This window comes from Hydra vulgaris, chromosome 04 (assembly GCF_038396675.1).
Source record: "Hydra vulgaris chromosome 04, alternate assembly HydraT2T_AEP".
Classification (NCBI taxonomy): domain Eukaryota; kingdom Metazoa; phylum Cnidaria; class Hydrozoa; order Anthoathecata; family Hydridae; genus Hydra; species Hydra vulgaris.
In genome coordinates this window covers 42,388,782-42,412,500 of record NC_088923.1, presented here as the reverse complement: position 1 = coordinate 42,412,500, position 23,719 = coordinate 42,388,782, and the positions used below count along the sequence as shown (strand labels likewise).

General features: G+C 25.2%; 1 protein-coding gene across 1 annotated transcript in view; it reads right to left on the bottom strand.

The window, feature by feature from the left end:
- Positions 1 to 23,719, bottom strand: part of LOC101239296 (ubiquinol-cytochrome-c reductase complex assembly factor 1) — a 52,115-nt gene that overhangs the window by 10,073 nt on the left and 18,323 nt on the right. Inside the window, exons 2-5 of the mRNA XM_065796390.1 lie at positions 23,148 to 23,240; positions 11,617 to 11,689; positions 10,095 to 10,152; positions 3,407 to 3,515 (exon numbers count right to left, since the gene is read on the bottom strand). Coding sequence (XP_065652462.1) covers positions 3,407 to 3,515; positions 10,095 to 10,152; positions 11,617 to 11,689; positions 23,148 to 23,240 — 333 coding nt within the window. The remainder of the gene's footprint in view (positions 1 to 3,406; positions 3,516 to 10,094; positions 10,153 to 11,616; positions 11,690 to 23,147; positions 23,241 to 23,719) is intronic.

Here is a 23,719-nt window from a genome sequence, read left to right as displayed (position 1 = left end):
ATCTAAAATAATAATTGTAGTATGAAATTATCATTTTTTAATTTTTATATAATATTTCGCTACTTTTAAGACCCAACATGACATACTTTTGAAAAAATTTCTTTTTTCAAAATAACAATTGAGCTGTCCCTAAAACACTTTTGAAATGGTCTAATACACAGTGCTTTCAAAAAAATAGGCGCAGTAAAGTTTTGTTGCTTAAAGCTTATTTAAACTACCATAAAATAAAAAACTAAAGAAGATATTGAATAAATTTTATTTTAATTGCAAGAAAAATCTTTTTTAAACAAATCTTGGATACTGGATGGCATACTAAAACATAAAAATTGTATATAAAAAGGTACATCAAACATAATAACAAAAAATATCAATAAAAAACTGCAACATATAAAAAATTAAAGCAACAAAAATAACATCTAAGCTGGTATTTTATATAACGGGTGACAACTAAAAAACGAGACTGGATTTAAAGACCTATCTCTTTAAAGGAATAAGACTTTAAAAATAGGAAAACTGTTTTAGAAGGTATTTTTATTCTAGTTTTTAAGTATTTTATGTGTTTTTATTTTTTTATAGAAAAATGAATAAAAAAATAAATTCAAAACAAAAAGAGATAAGAAAACATGTGTATGAATTTTATTTAGATTACAAATATGCAGGTAAAAAATTCACTTATAACCACTTTAAAGTTGAGAATATACCTAAAAGTACTATCTACAAGATAGTTAAACGTGCTGAAAGTGAATCTGGGCACCAAAGAGTTCAAGGAAAAAAGCTAAAAAAAATGACCAGGACAAACATTAAAAGGCTCAAACTCATGTTTGACCATAAAGACGGAGTTTCTCAACGACAGGCAACTAAAAAGTTCAACTGTACTCAGCAACGCATTAGTAAAACATTAAAAAAAAGAACAAATATTAAATCAAGAAAAAAAATAACGATTCCAAAACGCTCTGACCAGCAAAAAGCAGCAGCTAGAACTAAGTGCAGTCGATTGTGTCAGAAATTCAAAAATCGTAAACCAATCATTGACGATGAGTCTTATTTCTTGTTAAATCACTCCAGTATCAATGGAAATAATATATTTTATACTAGTGATGTAAAATCTACTCCATCTACAGTTAAATACCAAACAAAAAAAAGTTTCAAAAGAAATTACTTCTATGGATTGCTTTTTCTGAAAATGGAATTCTCAACCTTATTTTGTACCAAGTGGACTGGCTGTAAATCAAAAAATCTATTTAAACAAATGTATTAAGAAGAGACTTACTCCATTCATCAATAAGTATCATTCAGATGGTGCATATGTATTCTGTCCAGATTTAGCATCATCTCACTATGCAAAAACAGTAATCATGTACCTAAACAAGGAAAACGTGCATTATGTTGAGAAAGCGGATAACCCTGCAAACTTGCCAGAATGTCGTTCTATCGAAAACTTTTGGAGTATTTTGAAAGGCGTTGTCTACAAGAATAATTGGCATGCAGCAAATCTTAAAAAATTACGTTCTAGAATCAAGTATTAATAAAATTGATATTGAGCTCATATGGAGCCTAGCTCAGTCTATACCAGGGCCTAGTTGATAAAGTCAAAAGAAATGGTTTAATTGAGAACAACTGATTATATATTTAAAAACTAGAATAAAAATACTTTCTAAAACAGTTTTTCTCTTTGTTTTATCTTACTTCTTTAAAGAGATATGTGCTTTTTGCTGTACGAGCTGTGAAAGCAGGCAAATCTTGTTGAAATTGCCACCATTCGCTTTGATCAATCAGCATGCCCACTGATAGAACCATGCAGTTCTCTAGCATCTCTATATATGTATGTTGGTTGATTCGAGCTGTATAAATGTTACACACTCCTACACCATTAAAATTAAAGCAGCCCCAAATACCAACACATTTAAAAAGGCTTGTGTGACTATGAAATGTGACTAAACTGGTCTTTATAAGTAATTTTATCCAACATTTTATGTTTAATTGTCAAACTAACATATAAATTAATAAAATAATTATGAATAACAGTTGGGTTGACAAGAAAGTAGAACATAAGTAATTAAAAAGTTTATGCGCCTATTTTTTAGAAATCTTTTCTGGTATGGTTATTGTATTCCTTTGAAAATAGTAAATTATTAAAAAAAATGTAACTATATAGGAACTTGTTGCTGACATTTTAGTTGTAGAGAAATAATTTTCCTTTTGTTAAAAAAAAACAAAAAAAAAACAAAAAAAAACAAGTCTTTAGGAAATATGGATGAGATTTTATGTCTTGAAAAAGAAAATGTATTCAATTTTTTACTGCGCCTATTTTTTTTGAAAGCACTGTATACATATAACTATAAATGCGGGTTTAGATAATAATGTCAGGGCCTTCAGTGCATACATCGACTATATTTTAGCCTGCTGCCACAAAGAAATACTGCTACATCAACTGAAGATTTGGTATGGGGTAGCAATCTTTTCTTTTATTATTCTTTGTTTTTATCTTCTTTTTATGAAAATACCATATGCTATAAATATATGATATATATATACACACACACACGCATATATATATAGTCTTGCATGATATTACATATATATATATATATATATATATATATATATATATATATATTATATATATATATATATATATATATATATATATATATATATATATATATAGTCTTGCAATGGTAAAAATATATATATATAGTCTTGCTTATATATATTGAAATAAGTATTTCAAGCACTGTCAGTCTAAACTGTCCAATAAATCTAACAATTATTTTTTAACTTTTGGTATTCATACTTTCATACTTTTAAACATAATCATAGATAGACAAGTGACTTGTCTATCTATGACAATAGATAGACAACTTTTTTATTGTTTCTATTCAACTATCTATGACTATAGATGGACAACTTCTTTTTTTAAATTATTGGGTTATAGTTATTTAAATTAAAAACAACATCTCACTACTTTGCTTGCTAGCTCCTTTGTCACACATTTGGCAGCCAATAGGTGTCAGTATTTATTGCCATTTCAAAAGAGTTTGACACAAATTATTTTAACAGTTTTATGCAGAGATAAAGTTCAGCAATTTATCAAAAGAATGTTTTGATAAATTGCTAAATATATTTGTAAAAACTTCACCAGAGCTGAAAATTTTTGCAAGCAAAAGTTTTCAGCTCTGGTGAAGTTTTTACACACATGCAATTACTGAAAATAATGGTTTCTTTCTGCAAAACATCAGTTAAAATTTCAAATTGCTAATACTATACTTTATAAACTATATTTATACATTTAATAAATATAAAAACAATAATAATATAGGCAATAACAATAATAATATTAATAATAATAATAAAAGTAATAATAATATAGATCCTACAAAATTAAAAAAAAAAAAAAAAAAATCACCCCTATTAATCGAATTCTTTGTTCAATATCTTCCCACATTATTTCAACCATTTTATAAGAAATATTTTTTCCTTGTGTTCCGCATGGTTTAAGACGAACTAGAACCATCCTTAATATTAGGAAAATACTTTGAATGAAAATGATAAAAAAATATCTTTAATGACATAAAAAAGATTGCAAATAATTTAATGACATACAAAAGGTTGCAAATAGTTGTCATGTTTGTTGAAAATTGTTTACAAGTTGGTCATGTTGGTCGTAAATAGCTGACATGGAAGGTAAGAAGTGACCGTGGTTTAAATTTGACTGGGGATGAGGCTGGGTTTGATAAAATACAGCCGGGGCTGCATAAACATTTATACATCCTAAATTATATTTTTTTATTGAAAATTCATGTTTTATTTTGTATATATATGCATATTTGCACACATATGCAGTCCTTGTTTTAAAGCCATACGCGTAGAGCGATTTACATACGCCTTAAGCAATTTTACGTAAGCAGTTAGCAATTTTGTTTAAGCAACTATTTATTATTTTTAAACTTTTAAATTGTTCTATAAGCGGTAAGATAAAGGAAGCAATTTTTTAACTTTAATATGATTAAAAAAAAAAAATTATTTAATTTCGATTTAAAAAATACATAATTTAATTTTGATTTAAAAAATATTTTAGGTTTATTAAAACTAAAGTTAATGCTTGGGTTTTAACTTAACTGTCAAAGTTATTTTTAAATATTAGTAAATATTGTTCAATATTTAAAAATTATTTGTTCTTAAAAAAAATTTGCTTATTTTTATCACAATTATTTTTTCGGTTTTTCTTCCTTAACATTTTTTACTCAAAATTAAATTTTAAATAAACGGCTGCATCAAAAATTTACACAAAACTCAAGTTAAATTTTGTTTTTATAACGCAAGTTAAATCGATTATTTTTTAATAAACGATATATACAGCAAGATAATTTTAATAAATGATGTTTGGAAAAAAAATCTTTGCTTTCACAACAAAATCATTAATAAAATAATAAACTTTTAATAAATAAAGTAAATGAATTAACGTAATTTTTTTATTTGTTACTTGCTAATTTTATTTAAATAAAAAATCATTTTTTGTTGTAAAGCAGCAATTAGAAATTTAAGAAATAATTATTAAACAATTCATAAACTTAATATATTTCAATTAATATATTCATTTATGCAAATGTAGAGAAAAGAAAGAAATTTATCAATATCAAAAAATTTTATAAATATAATATTATACTTAATTATTTAACATTAAAAGATAAACATTCCCTTATAGTAATAATAAAAAAGCTGTTAAATAAGATTTAACTTGTTTTGCAGTAATTAGTATTATTTCAGTAATTTAAAAAGTTTATGTCTTTAAAAAATAAAAAAATAAAGAGAATTTTATAACGCCAAATTCACATTACGCTATTACGTTAAGCATTTTTTATTTAAAACAAGGCCCGCATATAAAAACATCATTATGATCAACATGATCGTCATAATCGTCATTGCCATCATGATCACCATCATTATCATCATGATTATGATCATGATGATGATGATGATCATCGTCAGGCTTTAGGTTTCATCATCATCATCATCATCATCATCATCATCATCATCATCATCATCATCATCATCATCATCATCATCATCATCATCATCATCATCATCATCACCATCATTATCATCATCATCATCATCTTCAAGCTTTCCTTATTTATGCTGTTTCTCTAATATAAACAATCTAGAGCATTTTCTTTTTCTTAACTAAAGCTCATTTATACAATATGTAAGGCACTCTCTTCAATTTATCTTACTAGTTCCTTTACTATTTAATCCTAAAGCTGCTACCTCTCCACATGCTAATACCTAAATCACTTTAATCTTCTCTAACAAACGTTACTTAATACAAGGTTCTTTACTAATCTGCCCTTATAACTCTTACCCATCTTTATGTTTTCCTTTTATATACAACCTACAAATATTTAAGTCTTCAGTTAACCATTTCCTTGCTTTTAAACCCCATCCTTTATTTTAAACTAACTCATAACATAATAGAGGTTGCTTTCAACCATGTTGAAAGTAAATAAGAGTTTAAAATATATAAATATATGCCAGTATTTAATAAATAGTAAATGTAAATATAAAATTATAATATATAAAGTATTATAAATTTTCTTCTAGCCCTAACTGTCAACCCCTGCTAAATCTTACAATTTTTGGAGGGGCCCAGTTTGCAAAAACTCTAATTTTTAGCCGGGCCGAGACTGGGGCCCGAGTCACTTCCTAATGGAAGGAGTTTAAATAAATGGTAAAAATATTTTTTATTATCAAACTCAAAAAATAAAAAAATAAAAAAGTAACCAAAATAAGAAAAGTATATATATAATAAAATAATTAAAAAAACACAAAATATTTACAAAAAAAATCCTCTTTTTCTATGATTGTTTATTTAAATAAATTACAAAAAGAAAAAATGCAACAAATATGTATATATACATACATATATATATATATGTACATATATATATATATATGTACATATATATATATATATGTACATATATATATATATATATATATATATATATATATATATATATATTATATGTTATATACATATATTATATGTTTCTCTGTGCAGCGGCCTTGTTCGTCAAGGTTCGTGTTTCCGAGTTATAGAGTTGAGAGAGGGTTATAACCACAAGTAGCCTCCTCATCTGTAGTAGCCTTCTAATTATAAATATATATATATAAAATAATAATACCTGTTTAGTTATGCATATGCTTACTAGTTTTGGTTATCTTTATGGGATATGGCTTTTCAGAAAAAGAAGAAAAAAACAAAGAATAATGAAAAAGAAAAGATGCCTAATTGTCAGTTAGCACTTCTTTGCAGCATCAGGCTTTAAGATAGTCGATGTATGTACTGAAGCTCGCGGCACCAAGCTATTTTAGTTGGACATCACACGGCTTATCTAAACATATATATATATATATATATATATATATATATATATATATATATATGGGCGATTCCATTTTTAACTTATGTTACACGCACAACAACTTAATCAATTATTTGCCTATTTAAACTGTAAATTAAACTTTTAGCTATTTTGTATGAAGCTGTTAGTCTAAAAAAAAAATCAGCTAAAAAGATTTGAGCCTGGCCAAAAGAGGGCGAACTTATTACTGATAATGCCACTTAACTTACGTTACACGAAAAATAAGGTAAAAAAATTGCTTCAACTTTTAGATTTCTGCAAATCAGTAAAGCAGTTTGTATTAGAAACTTTTACAAGATGTTAAGAAATATATGCCAATATAAAAAATATGTAGTTTTATCAGAGGTGACCGGCTAAGGAAAATAAACTGTTTTTTTTAATACTATATATATAACTTACGTTACATCACTTATGTTACATCGTTAACGAGCGATATTTATCAGGGATTATTTATTAAGTGTTTGAGTTATGTAACAAAACAATTTGAAAAGTATTGAACTCATTCATTAAAATTAATTAACAAAAGAAATTAAAAAAAAAATGGTGGCACTCTTCCTGAACGATTTTTCATAACACTTATTAAAGTTATCAAATTGAAACAGTTTTTCCGCAAGACCAAGAGCAACTTTAAAAAATTATTTTAGTATTATATATTTATTAATACTTATTTGAGTCATTTAAATAATAAAATCTTTAGTTTGTCGAAGTTTTTACTTACACTCCTTACGTATTGCCTTATTTTCATTAAGTTGATATTTTAAAATGCTGCAAAATATTCTTTTAAAATTTTTTTGACGAAAAAACTGCTATCACAGTTTGGAAAGGAGAGAGGTTCAGGTATATGTGATTGTTTGTGGCAGGAGAAAATGGGCTAAGTAATGACAAATATAGGGTGACGTGCTTTATGGATGACCCATAATAACATTTACAAATGCTTATTTTACTCAAACAAAAAAAAAAAAGATTCTAACTGATTTTTTTTACATTAAAAGAATAGCAAATAAATCATTTTTTTAAATACAAATATTTATATAATTCTTATTTTTATTTATTTGTTTATTTACTTCAACTAAAATAAGAATACATAAACAAATAAAAAAACAGAGATAAAGTTTTGTTTTTTCTAAAATTTAGTTAAAAAATTAAGTCTTTTAATAATATATGCGAAAGAATATTAAAAGTTTCAGTTAGAACTTTAAACAAAATAATAATTACTTTGTGACGTATTCATTTTTGTTAACGAAAAAGCGTCTGAACTTTAGTAAATGCATGTAGTTTTAACTTACATAACACAAGTTTAAAATAAAAATGTGCTTTAACTAAGCATCGTTATTCAAAACTTTAAATGAAATAACATCATGTTTAATATTCTTTCGCATATATTATTAAAAGACTTGAGTTTTTAACTAAATTTTAGAAAAAACAAAACTTTATCATGTTTTTGTTAACTTATGTTACATGATAATTGCTAAAGTTCTTTCGTTATTTTCTTTAAATATATATATTTTATAAAGTATAAAATTTAACCATGTTAGCTCCATTTTTACGCTAATTTAATTTCGATTATGCAAATAAATTCATGGTTAAAATAACATTTTACAATGATACCTTTTTTATCATGGGACAATCAGAAAAACCGCAACTTTCGGACGCATAAAAATGACTTAAATAAATTAACTTTAGTACTAAAGGTTTAATTTAAATAAACTTTTATGTGTCTACATCAATATTCGTTTGCTAAAAGTTGACCAAAAAGAGAATAAAATTCAACTACTTTTTCATTTTCCGCTGTGGAATTGCCCATACATATACATATACATATATATATATATATATATATATATATATATATATATATATATATATATATATATATATATAAAATACTGCAGATTTAGGTGAGCAGTGTGATGCCATACTGAAATAACCTGCTGCCGGGGGCTTCAATACATACACCGACTGACAAAAAGCCTGATTCGCAGCAGAGTGCTGCTACATGGACTGAGGATTTGGGATGGGGCAGCAATAGGGTGCATCCAACGCCCCATACATTAAAAAAGTGATCTGTCCCTATTCTTAAAACTTTTTATTGGTTCTCACAAGACACCCTGTTAAATTTTTTCAAAATTGAATGAGATTTAGGGGGGGACACCTCAAGTCTGAAACTTGCAACAAGACCCTAAACAGAAGGAAAAAAAGTTTTTCAAAAGTATGACATGTTGGGTCTCAAAAGAAGCAAAAATTTATAAAAATTTCAAAAATAACAAAATTTTACAGAAGAATTATTATTCTAAGTTTTATTGCATAAAAATTATTATTCTTTAACAAAAAATTAAAAAAAACCTTTATTTTCATGTTTTTGTCAAAAAATTTTTTCAAGGTATTTTTAACAAAAAAATGATAACTATTTTTGAAATTTTTATAAAGTTTCGCTTCTTTTGAGACCCAACATGACATACTTTTGAAAAACTTTTTTTCCTTCTGTTTAGGGTCTTGTTGCAAGTTTCAGACTTGAGGTGGCCCCCCTAAATCTCATTCAATTTTGAAAAAATTTAACAGGGTGTTTTGTGAGAACCAATAGAAAGTTTTAAGAATAGGGACAGATCAATTTTTAAATGTATGGGGCGTTGGATGCACCCTAGGCAGCAATCATTTCATTCATTATTATTTGTTTTTTTCTTCTTTTTCTGAAAAAGCCGTATTGATTTAGATAAGCAAAAAAAGTGAGCAAGTGCTCACATAAATATGCTATAGTAGATATATATATATATATAAATATATATATATATACACACATGTATATATATTGTACAATAAACATGTTCATAAAAAGTTGAATGCAACAAAAAAAGTCAAGTATAACTAAAAGTTGATTGCAGAAAATGCAGAACATATTCAATAAAAGTTAAATGCAACAAATGAAAACATTAACAATAAAAAGTTGAATGCAGCAAATGAAAATATGTACAATAAAAAAGTTGAATACTAAAAAAAAAAAGAAGACATGTACATAAAAAAGTTGAACTCAATAAAAGAAGACACAAATAATAAAAGGTTGAATGCAACAACAAAAAAATTGAACGCAATAAAAGAAATCATGTAAAATAAAAAGTTTAATGCATCAAAAAAACAACAACAATAAAATATGTTCAATGAAAATTATTTTTTTTCAAGTAAAACTTTAAGAATTTATACTTCAATTTATACTTCAACATCAATTTAACACCAAAAAACACCAACAGTTACCAAAAATATATTTTTCACAGCATCAATATATCATATATATCAAATATATATCAAATATATATCATATATATATCAAATATATATATTTTATGGTTAACAATATATGAATGTAAAGCAATTGCTTTACCTTACAATCATATATCATTATTTAAAAACTTTTTTTTTTGATGAACTTGTGCAATTTCATCAAAATAAAAAAAGTTTTTAAAATGAAATGGAATTTCATGATATTAATCAATATTCAACTCAAAATTATCTCTGAACTCATTCAGTTAAAATTATCCTTTAGAAAATATAATTCAGGAAAAAAAACTCGGGAAAAGTGAGTTTTCTCAATGAACATATATTTTTATGGCTCCTAATTAAAGAACTTTTAGAAAATAAAAAAATAATTCAAAAAAATAAAAGAACACATAAACCTACCATACATGGAGCTCCATAATATAAAACCAAGACTGCATTGTATCTGGTAAACCACAAACTAAAAAAAAAAAAAATAAAACAAAGTAAACAAAAAAATAAAACTTAATTGCAGTTATAGCAAAGTTAAGCCATAACTTCATAAAAGTATTGTTATAAAATTTGATGTCATAATGAAGACATAAGTTATTTACTTTAAGACAAACATTGTTTAGAAAAATTCACATAAAATTTTAGATGAAAGTTTATTAAGATAAAATATATTTGAAACCTTGTTTTATATTATTTAAAAATATTTAAAGTTGAACAGCAGAAAAATTAAATTAAACTAAAATTAATTTTTGTCTTGATCTCAATAGTTTTGGATTTCCTTTGGTTTTTAAGAACTATTAATTCAAAATGCATCACAGATTTTTGATTCCATTACAAAGTGCATGCAGATACAAAAAATTTCAAAAACTGTGTGACGTAATTTATGGATGACCCCAATGTTCATAAGTTTCTTTACCCAGATATCAAGATTGGCATCAGGTGGAACAACAACTTTCAGTGGAATAGCTATCAATTTTTTTACCATTACACTAAAAAGTTTGTTGCTTTTATTACTTTTATGCAAAATATTTTTAATAAATACCATAATTTTTAAACTGATTGCATAGAAAAGAATAAGTCTCAGAATATGTTATTTTTTTACTTTGCATATTTAAGTTGAACTTGTAGTATGTAAATTGTAAATTTAACACTTTTTAAATACAAAACATCCATTTAAAAGATGGGGAAATTCATCTTCTATCTTTATATTTAAAAAAATTTGAAAATTTAAAAAAAAATTTTAGTTTTAATTATTTTTTCTTCTTAAAATTTTTTTCTCTGTTGTTTTTAGTGGGGTTTTTAATTTGCTTCAAATAGTTGGAGACCACTATTTAAAAAAATCGTAAAAAAACAAAACAATTTTTATTGACGTCGTCTTTGTAATGGCTTCTTTATGATTTTTAAAATTTTATATTGTAACGGTTTTTAAATTGTTATTTTACGTCTAATGATGGTCTTTACAAATTAGACCGAAATATCACAAAGAAGAAAAATTAGTACGATGCTGTTTTTGATGTTTTATAACTTATTATAAATTTACGTACTACAAGAAATGTCGCTTAAATGCTTATACATTGCAATATTGCTTATTATGCAACTTTTATGCATTAAGCTGTATGTGAACAACTAACACAATGTGCAGTATGCATGTGTATAAGTGTGTGTATACCTGTGCATAAGTGAGGGTATACATGTGTATAAGTGAGTGTCTGTATGTGTATGCGTGTGTGTATACATGTGCATAAGTGAGTGTATGGATGTGTATAAGCGTGTGTATGTGTGTGCGTAAGTTTGTGTATGCATGTGTTTGCGTGTGTGTATATGTGTGTGTAAAAGTGTGTGTATGCGTGTGTATAAGTGTGCAGTATGCATGTGTACAAGTGTGTGTATGCATAACATGAAATTAATGCTTTTAAAACTCATAAACACATACCTTTAAAAAACTCATTGTATGGAATTTTATCTGCACAACTTTCATAAAGATTTTTGGAAACCAAACTTTTCATCTACAACAAATTTAAATCATTAGCAAAACATTGTATTTGCAGAAATAGCTGTACAAATCCTAATAATAACCATCCAATAACAGAGCTTATGTAAAAAAGATTTTCAAGTAAATGGTACCTTATTTGAAAAAAGGTACAGAAAGGGATTGAAACCGAGTATCAATACATCTAAAAATGCAAACAGTTTGAGCAAGAAATTTGGAACATGGTTTTTTGAACCTAAAATGACCCAATCAAAATGATCCAATTCAACCAAATGTTTTTTCAATATTAAGTGTCAAATAAGCAGAAATAAAAATTTTAAATTGCTGCAAAACTTATTTACTGCTTTTAAATTGGTTTTCTAAATGTTAGACTTTGAAGTTTAACACTTTTTTAGAATATTGACTAAATGGTGTCAAATAAATGTTCAAACAAAGTCTATATACCCACAGTTACTTGATTTGATTATTGTTTTAATATAGCTAGATGAGACTTATATTATGATAAAAAAAGGTTAACATTTATACAGTCTAAATATCATGGCTTAAAAATTAGCATTAATTGATTTGTTGTCATTTTTGATAGCCATTCTCATTCAAAGTTCTTTTTTTAAAGGTAGACTGAAATTAGGTATTTTATAATTTGTTGTTATTATAAATCTTTACTTAGTATAGTATTTAAAAATAAACAAATACCAATGGGGGAAAAAACATATTGTCTCAAAATACAATTTGTTTAGTAACTTCACAATGACTAAACCTATTATAAGGATTAAGGCAATGGATTTCAAACAACAGCATAAGTAAAATGTGACCTTTTCTAATTTCAAGTTCCTTTAACTAATAAATAAAAAAATTCATAACAGTTTCAAAACCTAGTTTTGAAACAAAATAATACTAACATGTTTATCAAAAACAGTTTATATTAGGGTTATGGCATTTTCATACTTTTTTAATTTTAAGAGGTTTGCCCCCTGATAAATCTAAAACAACAACTTGGTATTGCATGCTATAAAACTATATATTTTCTGGAAGGTCTTAAAAAATTAATGCAAATTAATTTCCGCCATTATAGATGTTTTCTATTAAAAGAATATTTTTTTAATAGGAAACATCTATAATGGCGGAAAAATGAGGAAAATGTCTATATTTTTAGCAGATGATAACGTTTATGTATTTGATGATGATAACTGTGATGATGATACAAACTAGAATATTTCTTGAGTTAAAAGTAAAGACTCAAATGCTTTTAGCTTATGTTGCAAGTACAAGTCATAAAAACATACTTTAACAAGACATCGTTTGCTAAATCTGGCTTGTTGATAGAAATACTCATTTTGAGAAAAAAGAACTTTAATGTTTAAAATTGTGTATAAAACCAATTCAGCTTTAAACATAATATACAAAAATACTTATATATATAAAAAAAAAAAGTTATATAAGAGTTCAATCATCATCAAATGATTTTTTCTTCCCGCAATTTTTTTACGACATTTAGCATTGTCAGTATTTTTGTACTGTGCGTAACAAAGTTTGTATTTGTTAATATTGATGCATCCTTTTGTTGTTTAATGGCCAGAGATCAAGCTTAACACTTCTCTAATTTGTAAAGATGCTTTACTACTAATGTCAAAACTGGGCACAGCATCAAATCCCCAAATTTTAGATTATCAAAACCCACAAAACAACTACCAAATCATCGTATTGAAAGACTTGTCAGTATTCTGTGTTAATCCATGAAGATACATCGATAGAAGACTGTAATCACTGAGACCTATATGGAACAGGCTAGCAAAAGTTGCTTTTTTCATGCATAAATCATCTACATTTTGTAAATATAAAAGATAAATAAGAACCACATTCACATAATACACTCAAAGAAGAAGCTAATACTTCTTTATTAGGAAAAGTTTTCAGTCAGTGACAGTTTTTTAAAATGGCCTTTTAGACAGCAAAGTTTACTAAAAACTGAAGTTTAAATAGAGGCATCAATAACTCTGTATCCTTTATCTGTATTAAAAATCATCAACTTGTTTCTTTGAAGTATTTTATACAGAGACAGAGCAAGAAATAATAGGATTTTCCTAATTAGTAGAACCATAGCAAAGAGCAACAATGGAGTTTTTTGTTGATCAGATAGACTCTCAATGATTGTTGTAAATGATTTTATGTGTATATTTCTATAGAATCTTCTTTTACGCTTTTTAGTTTGATTTGTTCTTATTCCCATACTTATAACTTTATTATAAACTTTTAAAAAGGTTTTTACAATCATAAGTCTTAAAAGTGAACCCAAAAATGTGATGTTTTTCAGTTGCTAATAAACTATAATCTACCTCTTTTATTGTAATTTTTAAGTAGTGAAGCAAATCTGGTTGATTATTGTTGTAATAAGCATCTAGAGTGGGTCTAGATAGGTAGGTGATTTGGGTTAAAATTTTTTTACTTATAATATATATAATATCTGATGTGCAACACTCACATTTTAAGAGAAAACTACTTAAATATGGACATTGAATCGTCTAAATTCAGAATCTACTTTAAATTTTGATTTAAAAACAATCAAATTATTTTTCTGAAAAAATTCAAAATATTTCTTAAATTATTGTGGGGCATACCTCTTAACATTACCCTAGCACTACATGATGAGCAATAATGCCAATAAGAGACATAGTATTGCTACTCCTTTACAAAAATATTACCCAGGACACAGTTTAAAATACTTTGTTAGAAGTGCCGCATTATAGAAATGAGAAAATTTTAATTCTTTGGAAACTATTACTTTGCTGAGAATATTAGCGCTTTGGCGTATTATCTGTTTCTGCTTTCAGTTGTTGTATGCCATGGGATTGTTTTTAGTGTGTTTACTTTGAAGTCACCTTTTCTGGAAAATAACATATATTTGTATAAAATTTGGCTCTGCACTTTGACGGTAAGAAAAATAAAAAGCAAGAAATGCAAGTTATGCCTATGGTAAATGTTAACCAAATTGAAAAAAGCTAAATTAGTTCGTTTAAAGGAATTGAAATTATGTATCAGGAATAAAAGAACTCTGTGGTGAGTAACTTGCATAAAAATTATAAAAAATTATAGACTGCTTTGAGTGCCATAGAAATCAAACCAATTAAAAGAATTTTAGAAAGACTATCTTAATAAAAATTCTTAAATTTCCAAACCTTTTTGAACAAAAATTACAACAACAAAAAGGATTGATTTGAAAAAGAGATTTTTTCATGACAACAGTTGCTGTGGTAACATAGAAAAACTGTTTTAATGGTTATGGGACACAGGAGTCCAAAAATTTAAAATGCTTTGCTCTAATTTATCTTGATAATTGCTCTAAAATCAAGTTGTAATCATGACAATTGCTCTAAATCAACTTGTTTCTCCGCGCAGTGGCTCCTTTTGTCAAGGTTTGTGTTTTGGAGTTTAGAGTTGAGAGAGAGAGTTGTAACCACAATTGTAGTAGCCTCCTTGACTGTAGTGGCCTTCTAGGCCTTGGGGAGGTGAATTAGCATAAAATAAAAAAATTAAAATAAAAAATCTATAAGACCCTTTCAACTGATATAACTTTTTTATACTGATAAAACTTCAAAACCTTTTGAAATTTTATCCAAATATTTAACCAAACCTTACAAAAAATTTTTTATAAGGTTTGGTTAAATATTAAGTTTTTAGTTTAATGCAAAACATTTTTAGACTTTAAATTTTGGATCATGTTCTATTGGAATGTTAAAAATATGGTTGGTAAGATGAATAATTTGACTTAAGGCAAATTTATTTTTAAAAAATGTATAAAAAATATATAAATGGATATTTCTTTTAAAAGTACAGAAATTTCTATTTTAAAATATATATTTAAAAAAAATTATACTTTATAAAAAGTTCAGTTAACATCCAAATAAAATCAGTTGAATATTTCAACAGAGGGTTTACTTGTAAATATAACACAGTATATGTGGGTTTAAAAGGTTTACACAATTCACTAATTTTACTGAATACAAATTTTATCTATAATATAATTGCTACAGTTAATGTTTAATTAGTTCAGAAATACTACATAAAGAATCATATTAAGATAAGTAATTATTGTTAAGATCATATTATAATTGAAGTAAGTAAAGAAAATAATTGAGCAATTTATATAAAACATTTTTATTAGATATAAAGTAGAAAGGAACACTCTTTTTAATTTTTTAATATCGTTTACATTTCGTTTGTTTTAGTTTTTCTTTTAGCTTTATTTTTTTTAGCAGTTTTTTGTTTCTATTGAGCTTATATTTTATTATTTAGAAGGAAAATAGAGGCATGGATGAGGCCTAATTATTTTTTATGCAAAAAGTTATACTAATGCTATTTCCATAAAATTGGTTATTACTACTTTGAAATTTCTGTGATGCTATTAACATTTTTGTTCTTTTTTAGAAAATTTAGAAAAATTAAAATTTTGTGCCAACATTGACATGACATGTCACATGTTATTGTATGTAAAGGTTAAATTTTGTTATAAGGATTACAGTTCTTATGACAAAAAAAAAAATAAATAAAAAAAAAATAAAAAAAATGAAGGTAAAGAGTATTGTTTGTATATATATATATATTTTGTTTACTTTGAATCTTTTTAAATTTTCTCATGTCATCTTTAAGACTTTTGTTTCCACATGTTTATTGTTTGCATATATGCTTTTTTGATAAGTATGTGTATGTGGTAATATGTGCTTTATAGTTGTTTTATCAATGCGTTTTTATAATAATGTAAAGTATTTTTTTTATTGTTTGTGTACGTGTTAATATGTGTTATACAACTGTTTTATAAATGTGTTTAAATATGTTTATATGAGGCTAAAGATATATATATATATATATATATATATATATATATATATATATATATATATATATATATATATATATATATATATATATATATATATATATATTGTGTTAATAGTTAGTACATATGTTTATATTATGTTGTCTCCATGTTTTCAAAGTGGTGTGATTTGTAAATGTCTAGAGCAAGATTTGCCAACCTTGCCAGCCAAATGATGTACTTATAGCAGAGGGTTACACAGCAGTGTTTAGTGCCAAACTGTTTAGGTCAAGGTGTCTTCGAGCCTATATTATTAATTATTCTGAAAATAGATAATAATGTATTTTAATAATATTTTGCGTAATGTTGTTATATGCATATTATATTAACTTATGGTGTGTGCTATTGTTGTGTGTTGTTGTTGTTGTGATGTTGTTTTTTGTTATCTTTTGAGTTAATAGACATTTGATTTACCTTCACGCTGGTGTCTATTGTTAAAAATGATAAATAGGTAATTTCATTATTAAAAATCACTGCTTTTAATCATTCACTAAAAGCTAAGACAAATTATTTTGCCATATATACAATTTGTTTTATCTCAATTTGATTTTTTGTCTTTAGTGCTATTTATTACATGATTTTGCTATAAATATTTTGGAACCATGATATACCAGCATAAATTATTTTTTAAAAGCTAAGGTGAAATAATAATATTCAACAACTATTACTCTGATAAATCACAACAGCTTTTCTCTATAAGGTACATTGATTTTCATTTTTAGTATGTAATGTTTTTCTTATTAATTTCTTCTTATTTTTTATTTTAGATTTATCAGATGATGTATTTACGTGGTATAGAAGAACAAAATATTGTAAAGTTTTGTGAATTTTTTAAAAACATTTAGTAATAATTTTTTTAAAGAAATAATATCAAAGTTTTCAAAAAAGGGTTTACAACGCTTTTTTTTTTAATTTTTCTGTGTTAGCAGTATGTTTATTATTAGAATTGCATGTTTTTAACAATTTTTTTAATTATTATTAGCTAATTAAAATTTTTTTCAAACATCTCCTAGCTGATATATGTATTTTTTAAAGTCATAAGATTATTGTATAATTCATTTTAAATGACAGTTTGTTATATATAAAAATTATTTGTGTGTTCTATTTAGAGTAGAAAAAAAAATTATATGGGAAAGATCACAATCTTCAATTTATTTAAGATTCGTTTAAGATTTTTTGTTACTACTTCCAAATAAAAGTGAAGTTTAAATGGATGATATTTTTAACTGTTCTACTTTTTACTCATATTTTTATTAAAATAAAATTTTTCACATGTTTAACCCTTTTTAATTCACTCTCATTTTTTTTTTTAAATATTTTTAGTATCATCTTCTTTTACCAGTGAAAATGGTGAGGTTATGCTTTATATTTTGATAAAATAAAATTGGAAATATTTATAATTTTTATTATATACTTCTACTTGTAATTTTAGATTCGTTAACATTTGAGCACTACAGAAATTATCGCTCCCAACACCCAGGGCCTCTCTCAGAGAGGTCCTTTAATACGTGGTGTAGTAATGGCGGTATGGATGAGCCCTCCTTCAAATGGAGGGCTCATCCATACTGGGGTGTTGTTGACACCGAAGAAAAAACAGCAACCAATAGGTTGTTAATGTCTTCTATCACTGAAGATGTTTATATCTTTTTTGTTGCTGCTTTTTCTTCGGTGATTTATTTTAATTTTTTTTAATTTTGTAATTTATTTTTTTTTAATTTGTAATTTATTTTTTTTTAATTTGTAATTTTTTTTTAAATAATATATTATGTTGTATATTTGATTTGATTTGGTCATTTTTAATTAAAATTTTATTTGTTTTTCACCAATTAAATTTAAATATAGTTAAATTGATTCATTACCCAATTATCATAATATAATGATGCTACATTCTATTGTTAAAAATAATTAATTGGTAGTTTAATTTATTGAACTCACTACTTTTAAAATTTAATATAAGCCAAGACAGTATATTTAGCTATATAAATGCAATTTATTTATATCTTAATTTGATTTTTTTCTTTTATGTTTATAGTTTGGCTCCTTGAAGCATTTGTTATTTTGCTTTTCAATTAAAATATTTTAAATCTATTGTGACGTCTTTCAAATTAAACTAAAGTTTACTAAAAGCCAACATGAAATAACGTCATAAAACAACACTGACAAGCTGCATCCTGACAGCAACTTAATTATGACAACAGGTTACCGAAAAGCAGGTAAATTGTTTTTTTTCCAGTTTTTTTTTTTGTTTTCTTTTTGTCTACTTATCTGTTACAATTCTTATTTTAGGTTTGTCATATGACACATTAATGCAATATAAAAGATCAATGTTTACATATTTTTTTACATTTGTTATACACATATTTGATTGTAAATTAAACTTTTTTTCTTTGAAACGTATTTGTACCCAATTGCTTAGTTATTTTTAATAAATTTATGCATTTAATGTTTTTAAGATAATAATTTTCTTTTTTAAAGAAAAATGAATCAAGGGGATACGAAAAAAATTAATAACTCCTGTATAATATAATTTCACTTCATATTAATCTTAATAATTAAAGTTCATGTTATAAAAAATATAACAAAAATTTAGCTTTACTTTTTCGTCAATTTAAAACATGATGAAGTGTTTTTATTTTGTGTCAGTAACTAAAAACGTATTGTGTTGAACTTTGGAATGTCGAGGAAAATGGTTCTGCCTTACACTGATATGACCTATGTCAGTTGTAAATTGCTGAAATAATGTTAAATAATTGGTAAATTATTTTACCTCCTCATACTTTTTATGTTAATTTTACAGATGATTTAATTTTTTCAATATAAAAGCGTTGTTCTAAAAGAGTATTAGTTAAGATTTTGCAAATTTAAATTGTGGAAACAAGCCACTATAAATTAATTGTGTAACAGACAGACTATAACTCATATTACGGATTGCTTTCTGCTAGTAAATAATAATACTGAATAATTTTAATGAATAAATAAAATGTCAAGAAAAGATTCAATAGTAACATAAAAGTAACATATTAATAAGTTAGATGTGCAAGTTTTTAGTTTCTAGTTTTTAATACAAGATAGCACATAAATACTATTATGATTTTAATCATTTTTTTGTTCGGATTTTATATGGTGTTGTATACTAAAATTAAGATTAAAGTTTAAAAATATGTTGATATTTTATATAAGATGAGATGTTCACATATTCTAAAGACAATATTTTTCAAATGATGTTCATTGTTTGCTTTGACCTGACTTCCTCTTTCCAGAACACTTTTCATAACTTTCATTATTTCAGGTTCCAGCACCAAGACTCCTTTTTCGGATAATGACCTTTAGATTTTTTGGATTTTTGGATGGTTTTGGGGTTTTTAGCATAGACCTTACCATTAAGGTAACACTATAGAAAAAATAAGGAACACTTACATCATGTGTACACATTGCAAGTTAAAATGAGAAAACTTAATACTATATATTTTAATAAATTACAAAAAGCATTAATGTCTTGCTTTGATATGAGGAATACATATTCATTTTTTAATTGGTTATTTAAATGATATTTTCATGTTTAATTTTTTCATTCCTTATATAAAATAAAATATTAATAATGTAAACATATTAAGAACAAATAAAACTCTAAATTCAAGAAAAAAAATGAATCGAAAATGTAATCACTTGAGTAAAATATCAACTAAAAAAGAATAAATTAAAAATAAATAAATAAAAAAATAAACACTAAGTACAAATTAACTAAAAGATGCTCAACATAATTCTGACTATAAGGGAATAAATGGCCTCAACTGGTCAGAAAATGTGCTTATTAAACAGTTAAGAGTAATTAATGTTATTGGATATCAAAAAGGAGGATAAGTAGCCAGACACTGATAAATAAAGAATAGAACTTACAAAATAAGGGCAGTCCTACTAAAGGCACACCATTATTCACTTTATATTTGTGAGTAATTTGATTTTGACTCGTGAACCAATCGAATCTTTTATTAGCAAAGGTGCAATGTTTAAAAAATTCTGTGGAAAGTTTGCGTATACATCATCAAATGCTGAGAACAATGCCTGGTGGAGCTTTTGTGGTTTTCCATAATACTTGCTAGCACCCAAGCAATGTTAACACCATGTTGCAAATGGCCTTCCAGCTTGCAAAAGATCAGTCAGCTCCATGTTTTTGAAAATACTGAACTAAGAAATTATTGGAGGGCTATATGAATTTTAAACAAGAAAGAGATTAATATGACTATGTTTCTAAATAATTGAATGCTGACTTTCAATATAAAATTGAACAACTTCTTAGGTTCTTAGTTCGATGCTTTTTATCATTAAAAAAAAAAAATGTAATTAAATCATAACTATAAAAACAATGTTTTTGCTTCAAGTGTTAAAAACAATGTAATAGTTTTTGCTTTAAATGTTAAAAACAATTTAATAGTTTTCGCTTCAAGTGTTAAAAACAATGTAATAGCTTTCGCTTCAAGTGTTAAAATTGATTAAATAGAAAGTATAAAATAATTATAATCATAAACAAGGATGTGAAGTCCCAAAAAGGATTCCGGATTTGAAAGTCACAAAAGGATTACTTCTTCCTTGTTTTCGGTATTCAGGAGCTCTAAAAATGGAGAAAAAAAAAAGAGCTTTCAGGTTAGAGGAACAAACAATTTTTGAACCGAGAATCCTTAGATATTATGGCAGCAATGACTGCGGGCTTAAAAATAATAATTTCCAAACTTATTATTATTAAATCTCTTGAATTTTTTCTTATAGTAGATCATAAGTCAACCAACATGTTTAAAGCTTCTGGACACCAAAGACCAGGAAAAAAAAAGAGACATCAAACTGGATTCCTTTTGGGACTCGGCATTCCTGATCGTAAAATTGAAGCAAACAAAATTTTTTTATTTAATAAGAAATTAGTATCTGAAGCAACTACAAAAAAAAAAAGTAAAACTTTTTACTCTTTTCTAAGAAAGATTATGTTTTCATAATATTTTTTAACAAAATAAAGTTTTGTATTATTATTGTAATACAACATTAAACATCAATCGATATATATATATATATATATATACATAAGTATATATATATATATATATATATATATATATATATATATATATATATATATATATATATATATATATATATATATATATATCGATTGATGTTTAATGTTGTATTACAATAATAATAATACAAAACTCTATGTCGGTTCAGAGTGCTCAATAATAAAGAAAGTAAACAACTTTCTATATAGAGCGGTATATATATATATATTTATATGTTTTTATTTACAGAGAGACATAAACAACATTTCATGGAACTATAAGTTTCATGCAAAGTTAGCTTTTCATGAAACTTATAGTATATATATATATATATATATATATATATATATATATATATATATATATATATATATATATATATATATATATATATATATATATATATATATATATATATATACAACTTAATTTAATTTAACTGTTATAAAAATCCTAAAAGTTTGAGATCATTAAATGTTAAAAGGATGTAGTTTTTTTTTTTAAGTATTAAAATTGATGAAAATAGAAAGTTTAAAAAAATTTTAATCATAAAATGGAGGTAGAAAAAAAGCTACAAACAATTATTTCATATAATAAGAAATCAGTATCTGAAGAACTTGAAAAAAAGTAAGACTTAACAAAAGTAAGTTACAATTAAAAACACTTAATAGATGGAAATATAACTTTGGTTAGAGAAAGCAATTTTTTAACAACTAAAATAATTTTTCCATAATTTGAATCATCTAAACTGTTTCATTTGGGTGTTCATGGGTGGTTCAAAATAATATGGTAAAAGGGAAAAGATTTATTGAAATTTAAAAGCAGAATATAAAAGTAATATATATTTTTTTGTATCACTCATTTTTGTGGTTTGTTAGTCTTTTTTGTGGATTATTAGTCTTTATTTTTTGATTTAATTCACCTCCCAAGGCCATGAAGACCACTACAGTCAAGAAGGCTACTTTAGCAACGGTTACATCTCTCTCTCAACTAAATTCTAAAATACGAACCTCAACAAACAAGGCTGCTGCGTGGAGAAACAAGTTGAGCGCAGTACTACCGAAGATATGGTGGGGATTGAACTTGGAACTTCGCTTACTAGATGAGTGCTCTACCACTACATCACTAACACCTTATTATAATTTAACTCTCATAATAAATGTTATGAATACAAAAATTATGTAAAAATTACCAAAATTAAATTTAATAGTCCAAAAATAATATTACATATATACGTCATAATAAGAAAAAAAGAGAAGCAAATGAACGTTTATTCATTATTATGTTTTTGTAAGTGGCCTTTAAAGTTAAAACTTTATTATTGAAGATTTTTCTTAGTGTTTTGACTTTTAAATAAACTTGCTTTTAAATAAACTTGCTTTTAAATAAACTTGACAATTTTAAATAACCAGTATAAGGATTTCATTAAAAACCTAATTAAAACTGCATAAAAAAAACAACAACAAAAAAGAACTCTAAAGCTATAATATTTTTTAAAAACTTTTTAAATTTTTTCTATATTAAACTTTTCAAATAAAGTATTAACTATTTATACTTACCACATATTTAGTAAATGAATTTCTAAGTTTTCCTATTGCTGAGCCTACTTGGTAAGATATAGTGTTTTCTGATACATTTGTATATAATAATGCCTAAAAAGAATGATAAAAATAACAAATAAATACAGTCTGTTTCAAAATCAATCCAAAAAAAAAATTTTCGGTACCAGGCTATCTCAGAATTTTATGATTTTCGGAATACAAGTTTATATTAATGAAAAAAAACTTCATTCCAAATTTTAGTGTCTGACTCTGACTTATAGAGATATCAATACTCAGTCCCAATCTCTTTTTTGACTATTTTTTTCAGCGCTATTTAATTTTAAGCTAATTACATAACACAATTAGCTTTAATTTATAAAATACTTGCTCAATAGTGTTGAAAACTTGTATCTAACTATTTTTTAGGGAGAGGTACTCAAAAATGATACCTAAAACATTAAAATTTTAATTTTAAAATGGTGTAATGTCCTTCATAAGCATTTTAATGCCCTGTACAAAAAGAAGTATATCTTAAAATGCCTAAAAGATATGATTTTGAAAATTTTTGTTATGGTTCTATATATAACAAA